The sequence below is a fragment of the Globicephala melas genome, chromosome 10, assembly GCF_963455315.2.
Source record: "Globicephala melas chromosome 10, mGloMel1.2, whole genome shotgun sequence".
NCBI lineage: Eukaryota > Metazoa > Chordata > Mammalia > Artiodactyla > Delphinidae > Globicephala > Globicephala melas.
In genome coordinates this window covers 95941354-95961676 of record NC_083323.1, presented here as the reverse complement: position 1 = coordinate 95961676, position 20323 = coordinate 95941354, and the positions used below count along the sequence as shown (strand labels likewise).

Genomic DNA, 20323 nt, shown 5'->3' with positions numbered 1-20323 from the left:
ACTTGTCCTACTCCTTCCCGCCTCTGTCTTCGCATGTCCCGTTCCCTCTGTCTAGCATGGCCCTTCCCCCCGTGTGCCTAGCAATCTTCTCCTTATCACTGAAGACCTCGTTCCAGCGTTGCCTCTTCCAGGAAGTCTTCTGTGCCCTGGCACCTCTTGTTCACGCCTCCATCACAGCCCTCCTTACTACGTCGTGGTGCACGTCTGTCTCCACCACCGGATTCGCTGTATTCTCAGAACTCACACAGGGCCTGGCGTGCAGTAGGGGCTCCATAAATGATGAATGAGGTGACGTGTGTAGCTCTCAGACTGATTATAATAGAAAAGACGGGGGCTTCCCTGGTGGCGCAGTGGTTGAGAGTCCACCTGCCGATGCAGGGGACACGGGTTCGTGCCCCAGTCCGGGAGGATCCCACATGCTGCGGAGCAGCTGGGCCCGTGAGCCGCGGCCCTGAGTCTGCGCGTCCGGAGCCTGTGCTCCGCAACGGGAGAGGCCACAACAGTAAGAGGCCCGCGTACCGCAAAAAAAAAAAAAGAGAAAAGACGTATTGGTAGGAGGGGAGAATGGCGATGCCCTGATGGCCCTCTGGCCCGGGGGCCAGTGCACAGAGGACAGCGGTGGCCCAGCAGGTGCCTGCAGCAGCCTCTCCTGGAGGGGCCCCCGCAGATGCCAAGGTCACGTTTCCATGTCTGTGGCAATAACACATGGGGGGCAGCCCTGCCTGTTCTACCCGGAGTTGCTCAGAGGCTCAGAGTGATGGCTCAACGGGCAAAGCCTTCAGACATCCGGAGCCTCAGCACTGATGGGGTGTGAGAGAGAGCTTTTAATTTACGGTCTTAAATTTCAGAGTGCTCACCACCCTCCCACCTTACCGTCCCCTCTAGTCCTTACGCACCCCTGGCCTCAGGGACCACAGCTTCCCATGAAGGGGAGCCAAAGCCAAGTGTTTGCCCTTGGAGCCCCTACACTGTGGCTTGAGACTCGGGAGCTGGGGTCTCCATTCAAGTTCAAGCCCCAGCTTTCGGGTGGGGAAGAGGGCGAGCTTGCAGGGCCCTCTGTCCCTCTCTTGAGTACACACGTATCAGCAGCACAGAGTCCATCTCTTAGCATCTGCCCAGCTCCCAGCCTTCCTGGATCATCTGTCTCTGGGACCACGCGGGGGTTTCTTCTGAAATGCGCCGTTCTGCATTCATTTTCCAGACACTCTCCAGGGTCAGAACCACCGAGCACTGACTGTGTCTTATAGGTGTAACGTTTCCTGTCCCTCCCCTTTTGTTTTTGGTTGAAGCGTGAGGCATGCAGAACTTCCCTGACCAGGGATCGATCCCATGCCTCCTGCAGTGGAAGCACAGAGGCTTTACCACTGGACCACCAGGGAAGTCCCTCCTGTCCGTCCTTTTCACCGTCAGTGTTGACACTCCAGAGGCCAGCCCATGGTTGCCAACCCCTCCCTGCATGACAGCTGGGGGGTCGTGTCGTGATGGGGTCAGTGTCAGCAGGAGTGTGGGTGCCTGGAGAAGACTTTGAAGCCCTTGTGCCCCCGCAGCCACACATGCCCCAAATTACTGCTTTTGCTTGTAGGCCCACCTTCCTCTCTCACTGTCTCTGTCTCACACACACACACACACACACACACACACACACACACGCACACCACACACTGGAAATAGGCAACAGGAATGCCATCCCCCATCGTGCAGAGAAAGGGCAGCAGGCAGGAGTCCAAATGGGTTTTTATTTTGTTGCTCAAGGTCTCCTGGAAAGTTCTTCCCCAACGTCCCTCACAGAAGATGCCAAAGGCCCAGGATGCCAGGCCTTGGGCAGGGTTTCCAATTTCCCTAGTCCCGTTTAATTTGAAACAGCAAACATCTCCTTTGGCCTCACTCAAGTCTTTTCTTTTGCACTGAAAGGCTGTTTTCCTCTGCAGTCCACTCTCTGCAGTGAAAATTAACGAGCTTCCTGAAAAGTGCACGATGGAGAAACTAGGCCTTGGGAGAAGCCGGGCTGTAGAGGCGGAGACGGTAACCTAGCGCTCAAGAACCAAATGCGTTCTGCTTCCTGTTACCAGACCGGAGACCTGAAAGCTCACTTTTGTGTCTTCCGGGCGGGTGGGCGGACACACACACACACACACACAGACGCGCTCACACACCAGGTCTCTGCCCAGTTCAGGAGTATACCACCCTGCAACCTGCAGGCTGATGTACCATCAGCAACAATCCTGAAACTCGCATTTCCCCAGCCGCCAGCCCCTGCCCTGGGGGCGGGGAAGATCTCGTATTCCCCTTAGATTTTAACCTCCACCTTGGCCCCCAAGGCATGTCCCCTGGGCCCCCTCAGGGCTCCTCTGGACTGCGTTGATGGGTGAAATCCCCAGACCCTGGGATGTTCCCGGGTGTCTGTAGAATGAACTGAGATTGCATCCACAGTGTTCCTCGGTGCGCTGTGGGTTCTGGGGTCCTGGACCTCGCCTCCCTGCGAGTCCTCTTCTCACCCAGCGTCCTGCCGAGGCTTCTCTCAAAGGGCGTCCCCTCTCGGAGAGACGAGGAACAGGAGGAAGGGAGACGGTGCAGAAGGAGATCTGCGAGTCCGGGGCGGGCGGGCGCCTCTGACCCACGAGGGGAGCTGGCACGCTTATTTTCACAGCGCTGGTGTCACGGCATCAACTGCGGCACCACGCTGTCGCTCCCTAAAATACCCCGGTCCTACAGGAAAAGGACAGATGAGGGTTTAAATTTAGCAACAGTGGGTGGGAGGGGGTGGGGCATGGGGACTTTGGGATGCGGTGGAGCTGGATTTGTCAGAAACGGAATTGGAACCCCATGATGCCTCAGTTGACTTAAACAAAGGCACACGTGAGAGTTGCGAGTTAAGTTTTATTTGGGGCAAAATGAGGACTGCAGCTGGGGAGACAGCGTTTCAGGTAACTGTGATAAACTGCTCCGGGTAGACGAGGGGGGAACCAGGATATATAGGAGTTTTGCAACAAAGAGCAGGTAATTGGGAACGTCAAAAGATTATTGTTAAATAAAGAAAACCAGACATCTCAAGTTAAGGAATTTAGCACTTTCCTGTGGATGGGAAGATGCAGGAGTCTGGGCTAACTGAAATCATTCCTTTGATAGGCACCTTAGCTCCCTGGGGCCCGTATTTTCACACCCTGAGTTTCCTCAGGGCTCACCAGCTCACGCTGGAGGGCTGCAATCATTGGTGACTGTGACATCCTTTGTTTGTTGATATGGCAGGAAATATTCCATTTGTACATATTCCGTTCCACTTATAAATATTCCATTTATCACCTCGACGCCCCGAATATCCATTCTCAAAGACCTGACCCAAATGGCTGAAGTTCTCATCCCCACTCTGCAGCCCCTCCCCTATCCCCATGAGATGTGGTCTTTTCCCTTAAACAGGTGAGTTGGGATTATCCTGCCCTTTCTCTCCATTGGCTGCCAAAGGGAAAAAGCAGCAGTTGAGAAAAGCCCTGATTTTCAGTCAGGCTGCTGAAGGGAGAGGAGTCTTTCTGTGCTCCGGGTGCCACAGAGAGGGCGAATAAGTCCAAAGGGCACAGAACGGTGAACAGAGGGTGATACAATTTGCAGACGACCACAGAGCGAAGCCCCAGGGTACCAGGCCCAGGTGACTTAGCTGCTCTGCTGCCTTGTCCCCCCACAGGCCACCAGGCCACCTCAGGGCCCTACTCTTCCTATACCATCTTGCTGCTTGGAGGAAATCCCAAAGCACAGAGGGCACCTCCTACTGTGAGGTGGTGGGGAGGAGGGAGGAGGGGTTCAGGAGGCCTTTGCTATCAGTTCCGCCTGCGTTCAAATCCCAGCACTCAGTGTTCGGCCTTGGTCTTTAGCTCCTCTAAGTGTTGGCTCGCCGGGTATCAGAAGGAATTGTTTACTCCGAGGCTTGGGTGAGGCTTCAATAAGATCACTTTTTCTGAAGCAACTCAGAGTCGGCTTACTACTCGTGAGCTATCATTATCATTAATTATTGGGAGATGGACAGAGCCATCCCTAGCCTGGTGACAATGGGGTCTTGAAAAGCATAGAGACTCGGGGATGGCAGGATCCCTAAAGCTCCTTCCCCCTGAAGCCCAGGCAGCGCGGGCTTGTGGTTTTGAACACACGCTTTGGAGCCAGACATGCCTGGGTTTTTCTTTACCTTTTGGCAGCTTACGGAAGCTTACCGTGGCTCATGTCCATAGGAGATTGGCTATTTTTATAGTTACCAGGCTGATTTAGACAAGCACAGGTTATTTTTAAGCACCATGCTTTTTTAATTTTTTTCGCGGTATGCGGGCCTCTCCCTGTTGTGGCCTCTCCCGTTGCGGAGCACAGGCTCCGGACGCGCAGGCTCAGTGGCCATGGCTCACGGGCCCAGCCGCTCCGCGGCATGTGGGATCTTCCCAGACCGGGGCACGAACCCGCGTCCCCTGCATCGGCAGGCGGACTCTCAACCACTGCTCCACCAGGGAAGCCCCAGGTTATTTTTTTAATAAGTGGGGGCCTTACCAACAGGAGCTGCTAGGGTCTGTCGTGCTCTGAACGTGGGTTGGAAAAGAATTTCCAGATATAAGGCAGAATGTAAAGAAGATAGAATTTATTAGAGGAAAGGGTCGCTGCCAGAACAGCGGGCTGACTTCCTAATAGTCTGGGAGAGTCGGGCCTGAACATGTGCTATTGATCAGTTTTTACAGCCAGAAAACAAAGGAATGGTCCGAGGTGAAAATGTCATTTACTGATTGGTCGAGGCACATATACCTTCCTTCTATAGGTGGGAGTGGGACAGGGCAGATGCTTTTCCTTACTTGGGACAGGTCCGGTTGCCCAGGTGGGCGTCGCCCAGGTGGGCTCAGGAATCTTGTAACCATTGCAACGTGGTGGGAGGGCGAGTAAGAGTCCGGTAGGGGGTGTAACAGCTGGAACATTTTCAGGCAGGGTCATCCTTTGTCCTTAAAGCACCATTGTCCTTGGAGCACCACAGGGTCTTGGTAACAAGAGCTCACAGGCTTTCGGGTGCCGATTTCATGGGCAAAGGTGACCTGGCACTACAGGTAAGGCAAAAATAGAGGTTAGTTCACCAAATATATGGTCTTTTGGTCTTACCTCAAAATGGGCAGAATATTAGCTACAAAGGCTTTCCAGGTAAGGCACTGGTGGATGGAATAACTTTTTGTTCTGCCATGTTTTCAGCCAGATTTTTAGGCTGACCCTCAAACCTCAAAAGGAGCTGAGTTTCACTCCTGAGCATGTGTCCGTGAACTTTGTGTAGGCCCAAGTAGGCCATGCGTGACCAGCCTCTACCTGTCCTTGTGAACTGTGTCAGTCCACAAGCTCCCAGGACTTACCAATACCCATCTCAAGGTGGCTCTGGAATTGTCACCTTTATAATCCTTTAGTCAATTATACAATCCTTGGCCAAGAATTTGAATTTTGGACTGTGGTTTTAGCTACCAAGGGTGGTATATTTTTTCCAGTGAAGAGATCAAAAGGAGTGAGGATCCCTTATTTAATAGGGGATGTATCATTTTCCTGTGAAGATAGAGAAAAAATTGAACTTACTGCAAACCCAAGGGCTCAACAGGGCAATCCAGAAGGTCAGTGTCTGGAACATTCTGATTCTAACAAGCATGTTTGTTCAAGGCGTCAAGAAAGAACTGCTTAAAAACAACAACAACAACAAAATAACAACATAAAGTTTGGTCTTTCTTCTGGAATAAAAGAGGTGAAAATTGAAGGAAAAATACAAGGCTGATTAAGCTGGAGGAAGAGGTAGATTTCACTGGAAGAAAGGTCTATGGTCTTTGAAGACAGGCTAGATACATGTGGAAGGAGTGCAAGGTCTGGGAGGCCAGGCAGATATGAAAGGGAAAAGCAAGTTTATGTGGGTCTGATGACACTTAATTAGAGGCTTAGAAAAGAGAGGTCATCGACAGGGCTAGAGGATCAGGTAAGAAAGAAAAATACAAAAGGACTTAATAAGTGAAGGAAATTTGCTGACATCTAGGTGGGGATACAGCAGCAGATCATCTACCCAAGGCGGGATAAGGTACAATGCAAAAGATGCCCTGCTCATGTGAATTGTGAGCCGGTCCAGCTGAAAACCCGCCCTGCGGTCAGCAGAGGTAACTCCACCTGGGGAGCGCTCAGGGAGTTCACAGGAGGATTACTTTGCAGCATGCAGCCCTGAAGCCCTGAGCTCTCCCGCTCTGCTCTTCAATCTGACAGCTAACTGGTCTACGGCACTAATTTTTTGACCTAATAACCTCAGCCTTCCCAATGGTCAAACTGACTCTTCTGGGAAAGGGTAGAATTTAGAATAGAGACAGTGAAGTAAATCATAATATTTTGATGTTAACTTTAAGTTTAGAAATCTGTATGGGGCTTCCCTGGTGGCGCAGCGGTTGAGAATCCACCTGCCAATGCAGGGGACACATGTTCGAGCCCTGGTCCGGGAAGATCCCACATGCTGCAGAGCAACTAAGCCCAGCACCACAACTACTGAGCCTGTGCTGTAGAGCCTGTGAGCCACAGCTACTGAGCCTGTGTGTCACAACTACTGAGCCCGTGTGCCTACAGCCCATGCTCCGCAACAAGAGAAGCCACCACAAGGAGAAGCCTGCGCACCGCAACGAAGAGTAGCCCCCGCTCGCCACAACTAGAGAAAGCCCATGCGAAGCAACGAAGACCCAGCACAGCCAAAAATAAATAAGTAAAATAAATAAATTTATTTTTAAAAATCTGTATGAATTTAAGTTAAACTTTGTTGTTTCCAACTTGAAATATCTGTTGATTTTAGAGTTATGATTTTTAGTCGAAAGCTTATAAACAGTATTAGAACATTCAAGAGAAATCAAACAGCAGAACATGGTCAATTAAGTAATTAGACTTACAAGAGTTGCTTACGTTGTAAGAAAGATTTTGTGAGTATTTTAAATACTACCTTGTCGGGCAACTGAAGTACATGAGGGGGAACAAATCAGATATATTAAGTGTATGAATATGGTGTAAAACAGTCATGGAAATTTTACCAACTTTGTAGATGAGACTAATTGCTAAGGAAATTTAAATCTGTTCGAGTTGAGTTAAACATCAATCAAAGAACAAGTGGAAGTAATTTTTTAAAATGTAGTACATTTATAAATAGAATTTCAGGATTTTAAGTTGAATTTCAAGGTTTAAGCAAAACCATGTTTTATACTTACAACTTTAATAAATTAAATATTAATTTAAACCCCAGGTAACTGGAAATAGTCTTTTCTACACGCATTAGACATCGCGAATACTCACAATGATGGGGTGTTTGTGGAGCTGGTATCAGTTTTTGGATCAGAAAGAGTGATGGGATCTAAAGAAACCTGAGATGGAGAAGGCATGGCCCAGACAAGACAGGGGGTGCCAAGAGGGAGCTCCTGTCCAGGACACAACCGAGAGGAAGCGAGAGATCTCCCAAAGACCATTTAACAGGTCAGACAGGTCCAACATGTTTTTCTAAATTAGTTTTTCATTTACAGGTTAAGGAAGATTTCAATAGCTCCAAGTATTCAAGTAATTTTAACAAAAATCTCATCGATCTCAATGCTTATAGTAGTGATGATTTTTTCCTGAATTATCAAAAATGACTGATGCCCATGTTGCAGCCAAAATAGAAATGAGACTTTTCTGATAAACAAGGAAAATAAGGAAACAATGAATCGTCTGGGGAAGCAATGTAAACAGGCCTGAAAGAGTTCATTAATCTTGGTTATTCTTTAGCTGTTACTACTAACAAACACTCGAGGCTAGACTTGGCCTTCACCAAGCTGATTACTCTCTTGACTCCATACAAATTACCCTTTGCATCTGGCATTTCTTCTCCCCCTACACTCCCGTGTAGCACTCTTCATTTCAGAAAGAAGGTCACGGGCCGATAACTTCAGGGACACCAGACCGGGTTGCTGAGCCACTTGATGCCAGCTTTGGCCATAAGTTTGCAGAAGAAAAGAAATGCAAGACCTTCACCACTTTTGATCCTTATCACATACCCCGGACTGAGAGCCCCACGTATGAATTCTTCCCTGATCCCCCTAGGAGGGTGGCACAGTTCTTGAGGCGTTAGCCTACTGTGTCTTCCCTTTGCCTGGCAAAGAAAATAAAAAGCCTCTCTATTTCTTATCTTCCAGTTCTCTGTCTCCGTATTTTTGTTCGGCATCGATGCATAGGGAGCCAGATTTGGCAACACCCATACATTATAACAGAAGTCTCTCTGCAGAAGAGCTAGCACTTAAATCGAAGGTTTGTACAGAAAGCTGAGTTTCAGTCTGGTGGCGGGTCTTTATTACAGCTCAGATTTTTCCAACTGGGGCAGTTCCACAGAGAGGCTTCTCAATGATGGTGTAAAGATTCTAATTATGGAGCCTGGAGTCAGCTGCAGTAGAGTCCATGAGGGAACAACTAAAAACTGGAAGATTGAAACAGCTACACCAACTTCTGTGTTGGAAAATCCTTTCTATGGAGTTTAATATCATAGTCTCTGGTATAGCCTGACACTGGTGACCAGAAGGGTGGACTGGTGCAGAGATCGCCAGCTGCTCACCAAACCTTAGTCCAGCCCATTCGGGGCCTTAGTCTAAACTACATTTCTCAGGTTCCTTCTCTATTAAGGTGGCCGAAAGGCTGAGCCAATGGAACGTGAGCATTACACCACATCAGCCTCCTGATTGGAGCATCCCTTCAACAGAGTTTAATTTCATAGTCACTCGCAGAGCCGGACCCTGAAACCAATATTTCTCCTATTATTCATTTTCTCTAGTGACTTCTAAGTCTTTACTATGGGCTTTGGCTGCATAGTCACACAATCTCTCACCAGCCATCCTGAAGTCCACAAAATTTTGAAAACCAAAAGTGTTTTTAATGAGTCTGATGCCAAAATTCATCCTGCCCTGAACAGGTGAAACTGTTTATAGACTTTATCTCAAAGTAAGTATTCATATTTTTTCAGAAGAAGTATTAATGTGCTTGATTCTCGGGGGCTGCCGCAGGCCTGGCTGGGGAAGGTGTGTGATCATATACGCTGCTGTAATGCATGTACTACACTTACCTCAGGAAAATCCCCCGAGTTCTGGATACCGAAACACAACTGGTCCCAGAAGTTTAAGATGAGGGAATACGGACCTGAGTAAATATGGGTTTGGATTGTATAATGCGTTGTTCCAGATTCTGGGAACACTAGTTTGCTTGGGACAATCACTTTTTTTTTTTGCGGTACGCGGGCCTCTCACTGTTGTGGCCTCTCCCGTTGCGGAGCACAGGCTCCGGACGCGCAGGCTCAGCGGCCATGGCTCACGGGCCCAGCCGCTCCACGGCATGTGGGATCTTGCCGGACTGGAGCCCGAACCTGTGTCCCCTGCATCGGCAGGCGGACTCTCAACCACTGCGCCATCGGGGAAGCCCTGTTTTTGTTTTTCCTTCTGTCTTCTTCTTCTTCCTTTTTTTTTTTTTTTTTTGGTCTAGTTTTTCTCCATTGTTCAGATTGGGTAATTTCTATTGTCCTATCTTCCAGTTCATGGATTTTTTTTCCTCTGCCCTATCCATTCTTCCTTTGAGCTCATCACTGGGCTTTTAATTTAGTTATTGCATTTTTCAGTTCTAGAGTTTTCATTTGGTTCTTCTTGATAGCTTCTATCTGTTTGCTGAGGTTCTCTATGTCATTTGTTTCAGTGGGTTTGTAATTGCTTCTTGAAGCATATTTATCATGGTTACCTGGAAATAATTCTAATATCTCTGTCATCTTGGTGTTGGCATCTATTGGTTGACATTTAAAAAATATTTTTATTTTATATTGGAGTAGAGTTGATTCACAATGTGTTAGTTTCAGGTGTACAGCAAAGTGATTCAGTTATACATATACATGTATCTATTCTTTTTAAAATTCTTTTCCCATTTAGGTTATTACAGAATATTGAGCAGAGTTCCCTGTGCTATACAGTAGGTCCTTGTGGATTTTCTATTTTAAATATAGCCATGTGTACATGTTGATCCCAGACTCCTAGTTTATCCCCCCACCTTTTCCCTTTGGTAACCATAAGATTTTTTCTAAGTCTTTGAGTTTGTTTTGTAAATAAGTTCAGAGGTATCATTTAAAAAAAAATTCCACATATAAGCAATATCATATGATATTTGTCTTTCTCTGTCTGACTTACTTCACTTAGTATGATAATCTCCAGGTCCATCCCTGTTGCTGCAAATGGCATTATTTCATTCTTTTTAATGGCTGAGTAATGTTCCATTGTATATATGTACATCTTCTTTATCCATTCATCTGTTGATGGACATTTAGGTTGCTTCCATTTCTTGGCTATTGTAAACAGCGCTGCAATGAACATGTATCCTTTTGAACCAATATTTTCTCCTGATATATGCCCAGGAGTGGGATTGCTGGATAATATGGTAGCTCCACTTTTAGTTTTTTTAAGGAACCTCCATACTCTTCTCCCTAGTGACTGTACCAATTTACATTCCCATCAACAGTGAAGGAGGATTCCCTTTTCTACACACCCTCTCCGGCATTTATTGTTTGTGGACTTTTTGATGATGGCCATTCTGACTGTGTGAGGTGATACCTCATTGTAGTTTTGATTTGCATTTCTCTAATAATTAGCAGTGTTGAGCATCTTTTCATGTGTCTCTTGGCCATTTGTATGTCTTCTTTGGAGAGATATCTATTTAGGTCTTCTGCCCATTCTTTGATTGGGTTGTTTGTTTTTTTGATATAGAGCTGCATGAACTGTTTGTAAATTTTGGAGATTATTGGTTGACATTTTTTAATTCAGTTTGAGATCTTCCTGGTTCTGGGTATGATGAGTGATTTCCTACTGAAACCTGGACATTTTTGCATTTTGTTATAGACTCTGGCTCTTATTTAAGCCTTCCGTTTTGAATGGCTTATTTTGTACACCAGTCCTGCAGGGAAAGAAGGGGCACTACCTCATTACCACCATGTGGAGGAAGAAGTCCAGGTTCCCCATTTGGCCTCCACTGACACTTGAGGGGCTGGAACTTCTCCTTACTGCTGGGCTGGGCAGGGGGGTTAGTTTCAGCATCCCACATGATCTCCACTAACACTGCCAGGAATGGGGGAGAGCCTCATTACTGGTCTGTGGGGATGGGCTCCTTACCTGGCCTTCTCTGACACCACCTCAGGGTGGGGTGTCTCATTATAGCTTCTTGAGGTTGGTAGTCTAGGCTCCCTTCTTGGCCTTTGCTGGTGGGGGGGCCACAGTTTTTTAGTTGGTGTTTGGCTGGAGAAGAGTGGTTATTGTCTGGAAGTTTCTGTTTTTGTAGGCTACCCCTTTCCTGGTCTTTTGGCTAAAGAGCAGACTTTTTTAAAAAATAAATTTATTTATTCTTTATTTATTTTTGGTTGTGTTGGGTCTTCGTTGCTGTGTGCGGGCTTTCTCTAGGTGTGGCGCGCAGGGGCTACTCTTCGTTGCGGTGCACAAGCTTCTCATTGCGGTGGCTTCTCTTGCTGTGGAGCACGGGCTCTAGGCGTGTGGGCTTCAGTAGCTGTGGCATGCAGGCTCAGTAGTTGTGGCTCGTGGGCTCTTGAGCACAGGCTCAGTAGTTGTGGCGCATGGGCTTAGTTGTTCTGTGGCATGTGGGATCTTCCCAGACCAGGGCTCGAACCCGTGTCCCCTGCATTGGCAGGTGGATTCTTAACCACTGCACCATCAGGGAAGTCCCTAGAGAGCCGACTTTTATTGGAGCTTTCTTTTTGGTCTGTGCATGCTGGTATTTCCAGGTTGCTGACCTCTCTAGCATCCAGTCTGGGATGTATGAGGGAAAAAGAAACCCACAGAACTCACTACCATGCTGTGTCCTGGGTCCTAAGGTCCTAGCCAGTCCACTTTCTTTTTTCCACCTTTCAGAATCTTCTTATGTTTGTTTTACCTATAATGTCCAGGGCTTTCAGTTGTATTTAATGGGAGCAATAGAGAAAATCAAGTCTACGCCATCTTTCCCAAAGCAGAAGTCTTCCCCCAACAAATAGATCAACATACAAACACATTGTATAGCTGTGTATCCTATAGATGTTTTGTGAAAAATCCTGAAAAGGGAGCAAAACCATTCATTGGGAAAAATACTCCCAAGTCAATAAACTTGATTTCTTTTTTCCTTCCTTCCGTCCATACTTTGCGGGGAGAAAGGATCAAAGATTTCCCAGTTGGATTTTGGTAAGGGTGACATAGACTGAATCTTCCCTGTATTGCTAAAAGTGGTAAGGTTTCGCTCCAAGCAGGGATAAAGGGAATATGCATGATGGTCCTTGTTGCTATCTGGGGGGAATTCCCTGCTATGTGTCCAGGGGATGGAGTTAGGTACCCAAACGTATGTTGGGTTTTACCCAAACCTACGCTGGTAGTTCTGGATACACCTGGGTAAATCTAGATTTCACTACTCTGAACACTTTTAAAGCAAAGTGAGTTTTGTCCATGTGTATTTAGATGAGCCTAGCTTTGGGATTTGCTGTGTCTCAATTCACGTACAGCTTTCCTCCCTTGTCAAGCTGTCTCTGCCAATGATGTCAACTGAGGGTGAAAGGAGGATGGGCAATCATAACCAACAAGCCCCTCTAAGGGTACATGTGTGAAGACTGTACCTTGATTTGCAATTTCCAGAGCATGGATATTTCCATTACACTGCACCTTAACATCATCAAAAACCCTAAAGAATCAGATCAGATGAGGCGATTCCTCATTTCCAACTTTTCTCCCAACAAAAAGCTACAAAGTAACTTAACACTTAGGAAGTAAAGACATTAATTTACCCAAGTGAAGCTGTGAAAGAAATTAGCTGCACCTAAATGAGATAATAAAAACTAGATAAGGGGCTTCCTTGGTGGTGCAGTGGTTGAGAGTCCGCCTGCCGATGCAGGGGACGCGGGTTCGTGCCCCGGTCCGGGAAGATCCCACATACCGCGGAGTGGCTGGGCCCGTGAGCCATGGCCGCTGAGCCTGCGCGTCCGGAGCCTATGCTCCGCAACGGGAGAGGCCACAACAGTGAGAGGCCCGCGTACCGCAAAAAAAAAAAAAAAAAAAAAACTAGATAAGGGGCTTCCCTGGTGGCGCAGTGGTTGAGAGTCTGCCTGCCGATGCAGGGGACACGGGTTCGTGCCCCGGTCCGGGAAGATCCCACGTGCCGCGGAGCAGCTGGGCCCGTGAGCCATGGCTGCTGAGCCTGCGCATCTGGAGCCTGTGCTCCGCACAATGGGAGAGGCCACAACAGTGAGAGGCCCACGTACACAAACAAACAAACAAAACTAGATAAGATTGTAACTTGTGAGTTGTGTATCGTTATCAGTTGAAGGAGATGGCCTTGGGGATCCATGACACAGGAGACAGAACTCATCTCTAAAAATGGGTTGACAGTGTTCACTTGTGATTCAGACAGCATCGTCTTTGGAGTATGTAGGTCCTAAGTGTTGTGTCTTGGTCTCAAATCTCTGACCCTTTAAGTACCTGTACTGTGGTTAAAAATTTAACCCAGTAATTTTGACCTACCTGAGCCAGTAAATTTGCTATCCGGATGTGTGTAAGTGACGTTATGAATTAAAACGTTTGATCTTTAAGAGAATCTAATGTATGACCCTTCAATTTGGGAAGTAAAGTTTTAGACTTGAGATTTGAAGAGGACTAAGGTAATTTCATAAATGTTTATAAATTTATTAGACCTATAGGGTTGAATAAGGGTTTAGAAAGATTTTGCCTGATGGGGTGGTGTGCCCTGTCAGCCATTTAAAGTGTTTTAAAATATGTATATTAAATGCCATGTAGTTTAAAATATTTAAGGAGATCTTTAAATTTTATTTTTCAAAAAGGTAAGTCTAGCATAATGCTTAAGAGCAGGAACTCTGGGAGCAGGTTGTATACGTTAGGGATCATCAAACTATGTCCAGCTGCCTGTTTTTGTACAGTCCGTAGCAGAGAATGGTTTTGACATTTTTAAATGGTTGAAAAAAATCAAAAGAAGTAAAATATTTTATAACATAAAAAAAGATATAGGGCTTCCCTGGTGGCGCAGTGGTTGAGAGTCCGCCTGCCGATGCAGGGGACACGGGTTCGTGCCCCGGTCCGGGAAGATCCCACATGCCGCGGAGCGGCTGGGCCCGTGAGTCATGGCCGCTGAGCCTGCGCATCTGGAGCCTGTGCTCCACGACAGGAGAGGCCACAACAGTGAGAGGCCTGCGTACCACACACACACACACACAAAAAGATATAAAATTCAAACTTCAGTGTCCATAAAAATTTTTATCGAATCACAGACATAGTCATTCCTTTACGTACCACCCATGGCTGCTTTCATGCTACAACGGCAGAGTTGAGTAGTTGTGACAGAGACGTATGCCTGCAAAGACAAAAATATTTTCTGCTTGGCCATTTACAGATAAAATTTGATGCCCCTGGTGTAGGTTAAAGTCACAGCTTTGCAACTTACTAGTATAAGCTTGGGCAAGTCACTTAATCTCTCTGTGCGTCAGTTTCCCCATCTATAAAATGGGGATGCTAATAGTTGTTATTAAGTTACTGTGAGAATTAAATAAATCAGTATTTGAAAAATGCTTTAGAACAATGCCTGGCACATAGTAAATACAGTATAAGTGTTTAAAAATTGGAGGAATTTAACTTATTAAACTTGAATTTATCAAATATTAATTAAAGAATAAATAAAATATTAATTACAGAAAAGGTAAAAAATAATTATATCCATTTAATAAAAATATTTGTTATGAATAGAATAAGATTTTAAAGTTGAATCTGGAGTAACAAACTCTAAGGTTTTAAATCTGGAACTTCAATAAATATTAAATACCCAAGTAAATCTAGTGGTGCTTTCCCAGTGCCAGAGTCCCTCTTGGACGTGTGAGCCAGGTTCTGTGAAGACCTATGGCCTAGGAGACCAAAGCTCTCCAGGGCTTATAAGGAAGACTGGGAGGCAGTGTTGTAATGGATAGGTATTTGGAGTTATGTCTGGATTGAACTTTGACTTCCTAGCTGTGTGACTTTTGGCTAAGTCTTAATTGTGAACTGGGATTAGCAATACCTATTTCACAGGGGTATTATGAAGATTAAAAGTGTTAATGCACATAAAATGTTTAGTACAATGCCTGGATTTAAGTAAGCATTCAATAAACATCTGTTATTATCATTGTTACGATTCTCCTACAGGCGGCATACATAGTGAGTTATTGTTAATCAGTTACTAAACGCCTAGCAGAGCTGAAGGTTCTATGTGTGTTATGGTTTGAATGGTACTGGGATCTGGTTGCCTTGATTTTCTGACATTCTGCTGTATCATATGCTTTCAGGTAAACATTGCTCTCTCCAGGGATCCTCTTTTTTAAAGTATGCACTTTCCAGAGCGCATCCTTTCCTCACTGGCTTGGTTTAGTTTACTAGGTACTAGGTATTTGCTTTACAATGTCAGCCTGAGACCAGAAAACAGGCAAGGGCTGGGATCCATGGTGAAAAGGTAAGGAAAAAGAGAAATTTTGCACAGTCTCAGGTTTTCCCTGCTGTTCTGTTCCCCTGAGGTGTCAGAACAGCTTCTCTACCATTTCAGGGAGGAGCTTACACAGCCATGCCCCTCTGGTCCCCTGGGGCCTCCACCTGTGAAATCTGCAGGACAGCCAGGAAGCCAGCCTGGCCCAGGGTGCCACCTGCTGACTACCTGCCTCCTCTCCTGTATCCTAGGCTGGGACGGTACTTCTGTCCTTTTGGCACAGACCTGTCCTTGCCCATCTACCAGCAGCCCTGAGCACCTCCTGCCCTTCCTTCTTCATGACATCGGGACACCCTTGGACTTGGAGGCAGGTGAGATTTCAGGGTTTGTTTCCCAGTGTCCTTGAGGTTTGACACCAGAGCCAATTCTGTGGCAGATGGTGGGGCCTGAGGCTTATTTCGTGATTAGAGATCACTTCTTGCATCATATTTGTGCATTCCCTGTCTGAGGCAGTGGGAATAAGGCCACCACAGTGACCTTGACCAGCGGTGAGGGAGGAAGGAGGGGAGAGGAGTGACTCACTGTGCACCTTCCCAGTAGGTTATCGGCTTGAGGTCTCAGGATGCGTTGGACCCTAATTTAGTAACCGGAATTTGTCGTCATCCAGTGCTATTTCCCCCAATACGCAGATGTGGCAGAGGGATTGGGGGCAGGCCTCTGTCACTATGGAGACCGTGACGCTGTCCTGCTAGGGGCAGTTTGGAAGCGGGCAGGCCTAGAAGGCTGGGGAAGGCCCCGGATTTGACCCCCACCACTCCCGCATTAGGGCCTTTCTCTAAAACCGAGGCCCAGAAAGGGAGGGAATCCCCTTGGGTCACAATACGCCCCCGGGAAGAGGCAGAATGATCTGAGCCCAGGATCTGCGTGCTCGGCTTTCCCCCAAAGGTCAGGAAGCCCCTGCTAGCTCCATTCTTCTTTGAGCTTTCCATCAAACAAGTCGTAGCGTCCGCGATCCTTTCGAGTGCTCGCAGAGTCGAGGCTCCAAGACTTCTCCTTTAAGACCCACGGCTCCTCCCATCACGCTGCGTCGCAGACTTAAGGCCCCGCCCCTCCAAACAGCTTCCGTAGGACCGCGACCGTCGCGCGGCGGTCACGGCCCCTTTAAGCCCGAGCCCCGCCCCTGGCTCCCCAACCCCTTCTCTCCGCTCCCCCTCCAGCCCGCACCAGGTACCCCGGCGGGTCGTGCGGCTTCGCGCGCGGTGGTGAGTGCCGGGCCCCGAGGGGGCACGAGGACACCTTCCTGGTCTTCCAGCAGCCCTTGCGGTGTCCTCGCGGGTCGTGGGGGGCGGAGCTTGAGCAGCGACCCTGGTGGGGGAGACTGGGTGCTCTGAGCGCGGAATGGGTGGGCCGGGACCGGCCGAGCAGGGGGAGGGGCTCAGGTGATTTACGGAGAGGGCATGGCCCCCAGCAGTGCTCGCCTGGTGACTGCGGGTGTAGGGGACTGGGCTTAACGGTCCCGCGGCGTGTCCCCTCTCCCTTGCCCGGCCAATGCTCCCGTACAGCTCAGTTGCGGAATTGTCCTCCCGCTCCCGTGGGGTTCAGGCCCGTTTGTGGGGGGCGGCTGCCGCTTGTCCCGCCGCCAGAGACCGCAGTCGTGGAGGCCGCTGGAGAGGCCCAGGGGGGCGGCAGGAGGGCAGCGACCCCCCGACTCCTGGCAGAGGTGGGGGCCGCAGCAGAAGGCGCAGGGGTGGAGAGTGGCCAGCGGCCAAAAACCGCCTCCCCCAGGTCCGGGCTGAGTTGTGGGTTGGGGAATGGTTTGGCTCCGGGACCTCAGTTCCAAACCTCTGCCCATCAGAGAGCCGGCGGTCACCATGGCGATGCGGGAGCTGGTGGAGGCGGAATGCGGGGGTGCCAACCCGCTCATGAAGCTGGCCGGGCACTTCACCCAGGACAAGGCCTTTCGGCAGGAGGGTTTGAGGCCTGGCCCCTGGCCCCCAGGAGCCCCAGCCTCGGAGGCGGTGAGTGTTCTTCAGGCAGAAAGCTCGAGTTGTGACCTGGGATGGAGGGTCCGGATGCACACTTTGGGATAACTGCTGTCTCTATTGTGTTGGAAATGATAATAGTTGCCACGCAACGGGTGTTTACTATATTAAACATTGAACGTCTTTATATAGACGAAGGCAACCATTTTATAGATGAGGAAACTGAGGCTTTGAGAAGTTTTGTGGCTTGCCTTATGAATGGAAGAACTGAAATTTTAACCCAGGGTTAACTGAGTTGTGTGGCTGTGGTCTTCACCACTGTACCATATTGTCTCCCTTTCTTTTGTCTTAGGTCTCTAAGCCTTTGGGGGTAGCCTCTGAAGATGAGGTAAATATGCCAGTCTTTTCTGTCGCATTTTTCGTTCGCCCATTGTATTTTTCCTTTAAACTGGGCTCATCCGTACTTCAGTCTGTGGACTTCCCTGATCAAATGAGATTTGCCTCAGCTCTCCTGCTTGTGTTTAAGTATTCTTCGAGTGTTTCCAAATCTATAGTTTCTGTGTTTCCCTTTCCTTGTGTTTGATGTTAGTATCCCTCATCCAATGGGCCCCTGTCTCTTGCTGGGTTCCTTTCACCACCTCTCTTCTGACAGTTGGTGGCCGAATTCCTCCAGGACCAGAATGCGCCACTTGTATCCCGTGCCCCTCAGACCTTCAAGATGGATGACCTCCTGGCAGAGATGCAGGAGATTGAACAGTCAAACTTCCGCCAGGCACCCCAGAGAGGTGGGTCCAGAGTCTGGTTCTGGGTTGGGGGGGCGGGGGGTCACCATTTTCTGTGCAGGTAGGGACAAGGGGATTCCGTATTTAGATGCTGCTGGTATTGAGGAACTGAGATGCAGAAGGAGACAAAAGGAACAGAGTGTCTTCATGTGCACTCAGGGTTCCTTAGGCATGATAGAATGATAGGTATTTTCCTTAGTTCTCTCTCTGTCTCCCCCTTAAGCCCCTGGTGTGGCCGACTTGGCCCTGTCGGAGAACTGGGCCCAGGAGTTCCTTGCAGCTGGAGACGCTGTGGATGTAACTCAGGATTACAATGAGACTGACTGGTCCCAAGAGTTCATCTCGGAAGTTACGGGTGAGGCTTCTTATGGGAAGATCTACAGTGGCGCCTGTGATGCAAAGTTCTACGCTGTTACCCTCATTCATTTTAGGATATAGAGTGATTTCAACTGCTTAGGACCTTTCTGGACTCTTGACTCTTTTCTATAGGGCACTGAGCCTGATTTCTCTTAGGTGGTAACAGGGAATTGAAGCTTATATTAAACAGAGGCGTGCGTTTGAACTGGATAAGAGATTTTGAGGAGAGAGAGAACACGAGGAGTTCGGGTTTCTTCTTTGCTATCTGGAACTTTAGTACTGTAGTTTGGTGGGGAGGATCCACAGATTGGGTGGATGGCAGTGTTGCCCAGGAAGAGAGAAATGTTTAACACATCCCTTGGGATTCTGGCATTAAGTCATCTTGAACAGGGTTAGAGCCTTGGAAAGTGGAATTCTGGAGTTCAAAGGCCTGAAGTATATGGTCTTGATGATAATAATAAAAATTAATAACAAGAGCTAATGTTTACTTAACCATGTTCTAGGCTTTGTTTTAGTGCTTTAAATGCATTGTCCGTTTAATCCCCCTGAGAACCCTTGAGGTAGTTATTATTCCTAGTATATAGATAAGAAAACTGAGGCTGAGAGGTTAAATAATTTGCCCAAGGAGTCATAGCTTTGTAAGTGGTGGAGATGGGATTTGACTCTGGGTTTGAATGATTCCAGAGTCTGTGGGCTTACCCGTTAAGCTATACTGCCAGGCCTGCAACTTAAGCTCTTCAGGGTCCCAGCCTAATTTTTCCTCTTTGAGTTGTCTGTGCTCACTGCATCCTGGGGGACTGATTCTTCTCCCCCAGGCCTTTCTGATTACAGGCCTGGGCAAGGGCATTCTCTTCCTCTTTGCTCTTCCTGATTGCTCTCAAAGAGAGCACTGTTAGCCTATTTCCAATTTAAGAAATCAAGAATCACAAAAGAGATAAAGGGAGAAAGTTGCAAAGATTCTGGCCTCTCAGAGTGCTCACATCATCATAGTTCCTGAATTTTCATGACATGATTGATGGGACCTAATTGGTACCCCCTGCCCCCAATCATTTTTATTCTCCTAAAGACAGGGCTTCCTCCACACACAAGAGAAAAACCCCCAAATCGTACCAACTAAAACTCACCTTTAATAAAAGCTGTTGGTCTCTTTTATCATGACTCCCTTTCCCTCCTTTAAGTTGGAGTTTAAGGAAGAACAATGGGTGTTCTTGGTTTCTATGCACTTTATATTCTCAGAGCCAGTTGAACTTCACAGAAACACAAGGTAGGTATTCCTCCCCCATTTTATAGACAAGGAAACTGAGATTTGGAAGGGTTAATACTTTGTCTGAAATCATTCAGTAACAGAGATTCCATGCAAACTCATGTCTGTCTGACTCCAGGCTCCATACTTAGAATCATTACCCTATCATGGAGAATCTTCTGTGTGGAATTGCCCCAATTGGAAAATCTGAGCTGCAATAAAGACCCGCCACCAGACCGAAAGTCAGCTTTTCGTACAAACCTTAGATTTAAGTGCTGTTTCTTATCGCAGGGAGACTTCTGTTATAATGTATGGGCATCAGTCATTTTTGATAATTCAGGAAAAAATCATCACTACTCTAAGCATTGAGATCGATGAGATTTTTGTTAAAATTAGATGAATCCTTGGAGCCATTGAAATCTTCCTTAACCTGTAAATGAAAAACTGCTTTAGAAAAACACGTTGGACCTGTC

At 47.6% G+C, this 20323-nt stretch overlaps 1 protein-coding gene and 1 long non-coding RNA gene across 10 annotated transcripts in view; one reads left to right on the top strand and one right to left on the bottom strand.

The window, feature by feature from the left end:
- Positions 1-1763: 1763 nt before the first annotated feature.
- On the bottom strand, positions 1764-16652 carry LOC132597963 (uncharacterized). Of its 3 annotated transcripts, XR_009565491.1 has the most exons (5): positions 16069-16652; positions 14331-14391; positions 5572-5666; positions 4818-5057; positions 1764-2706 (listed from the first exon to the last, which is right to left on the bottom strand). It is a non-coding gene; the product is annotated as an uncharacterized lncRNA (long non-coding RNA). The 3 variants fall into 3 exon arrangements; XR_009565490.1 differs by lacking the exon at positions 1764-2706 and having other exon boundaries at positions 4621-5057; positions 5572-5669; XR_009565489.1 differs by lacking the exon at positions 1764-2706 and having other exon boundaries at positions 4621-5057.
- Positions 15642-20323, top strand: part of PEX5 (peroxisomal biogenesis factor 5) — an 18301-nt gene continuing 13619 nt past the window's right edge. For 3 of the 7 annotated variants that reach the window (XM_060306316.1, XM_060306314.1, XM_060306310.1), the window contains exons 1-5: positions 16830-16925; positions 17342-17504; positions 17821-17856; positions 18121-18253; positions 18474-18605. In XM_060306316.1, coding sequence (XP_060162299.1) covers positions 16885-16925; positions 17342-17504; positions 17821-17856; positions 18121-18253; positions 18474-18605 — 505 coding nt within the window. In that variant the 5' untranslated portion in view covers positions 16830-16884. Of the gene's footprint in view, positions 15858-16600; positions 16749-16829; positions 16926-16956; positions 17207-17341; positions 17505-17820; positions 17857-18120; positions 18254-18473; positions 18606-20323 lie in introns of those variants that run through there. The other 4 variants (XM_060306312.1, XM_030834530.2, XM_060306311.1 and 1 more) reach the window with 4 other exon arrangements.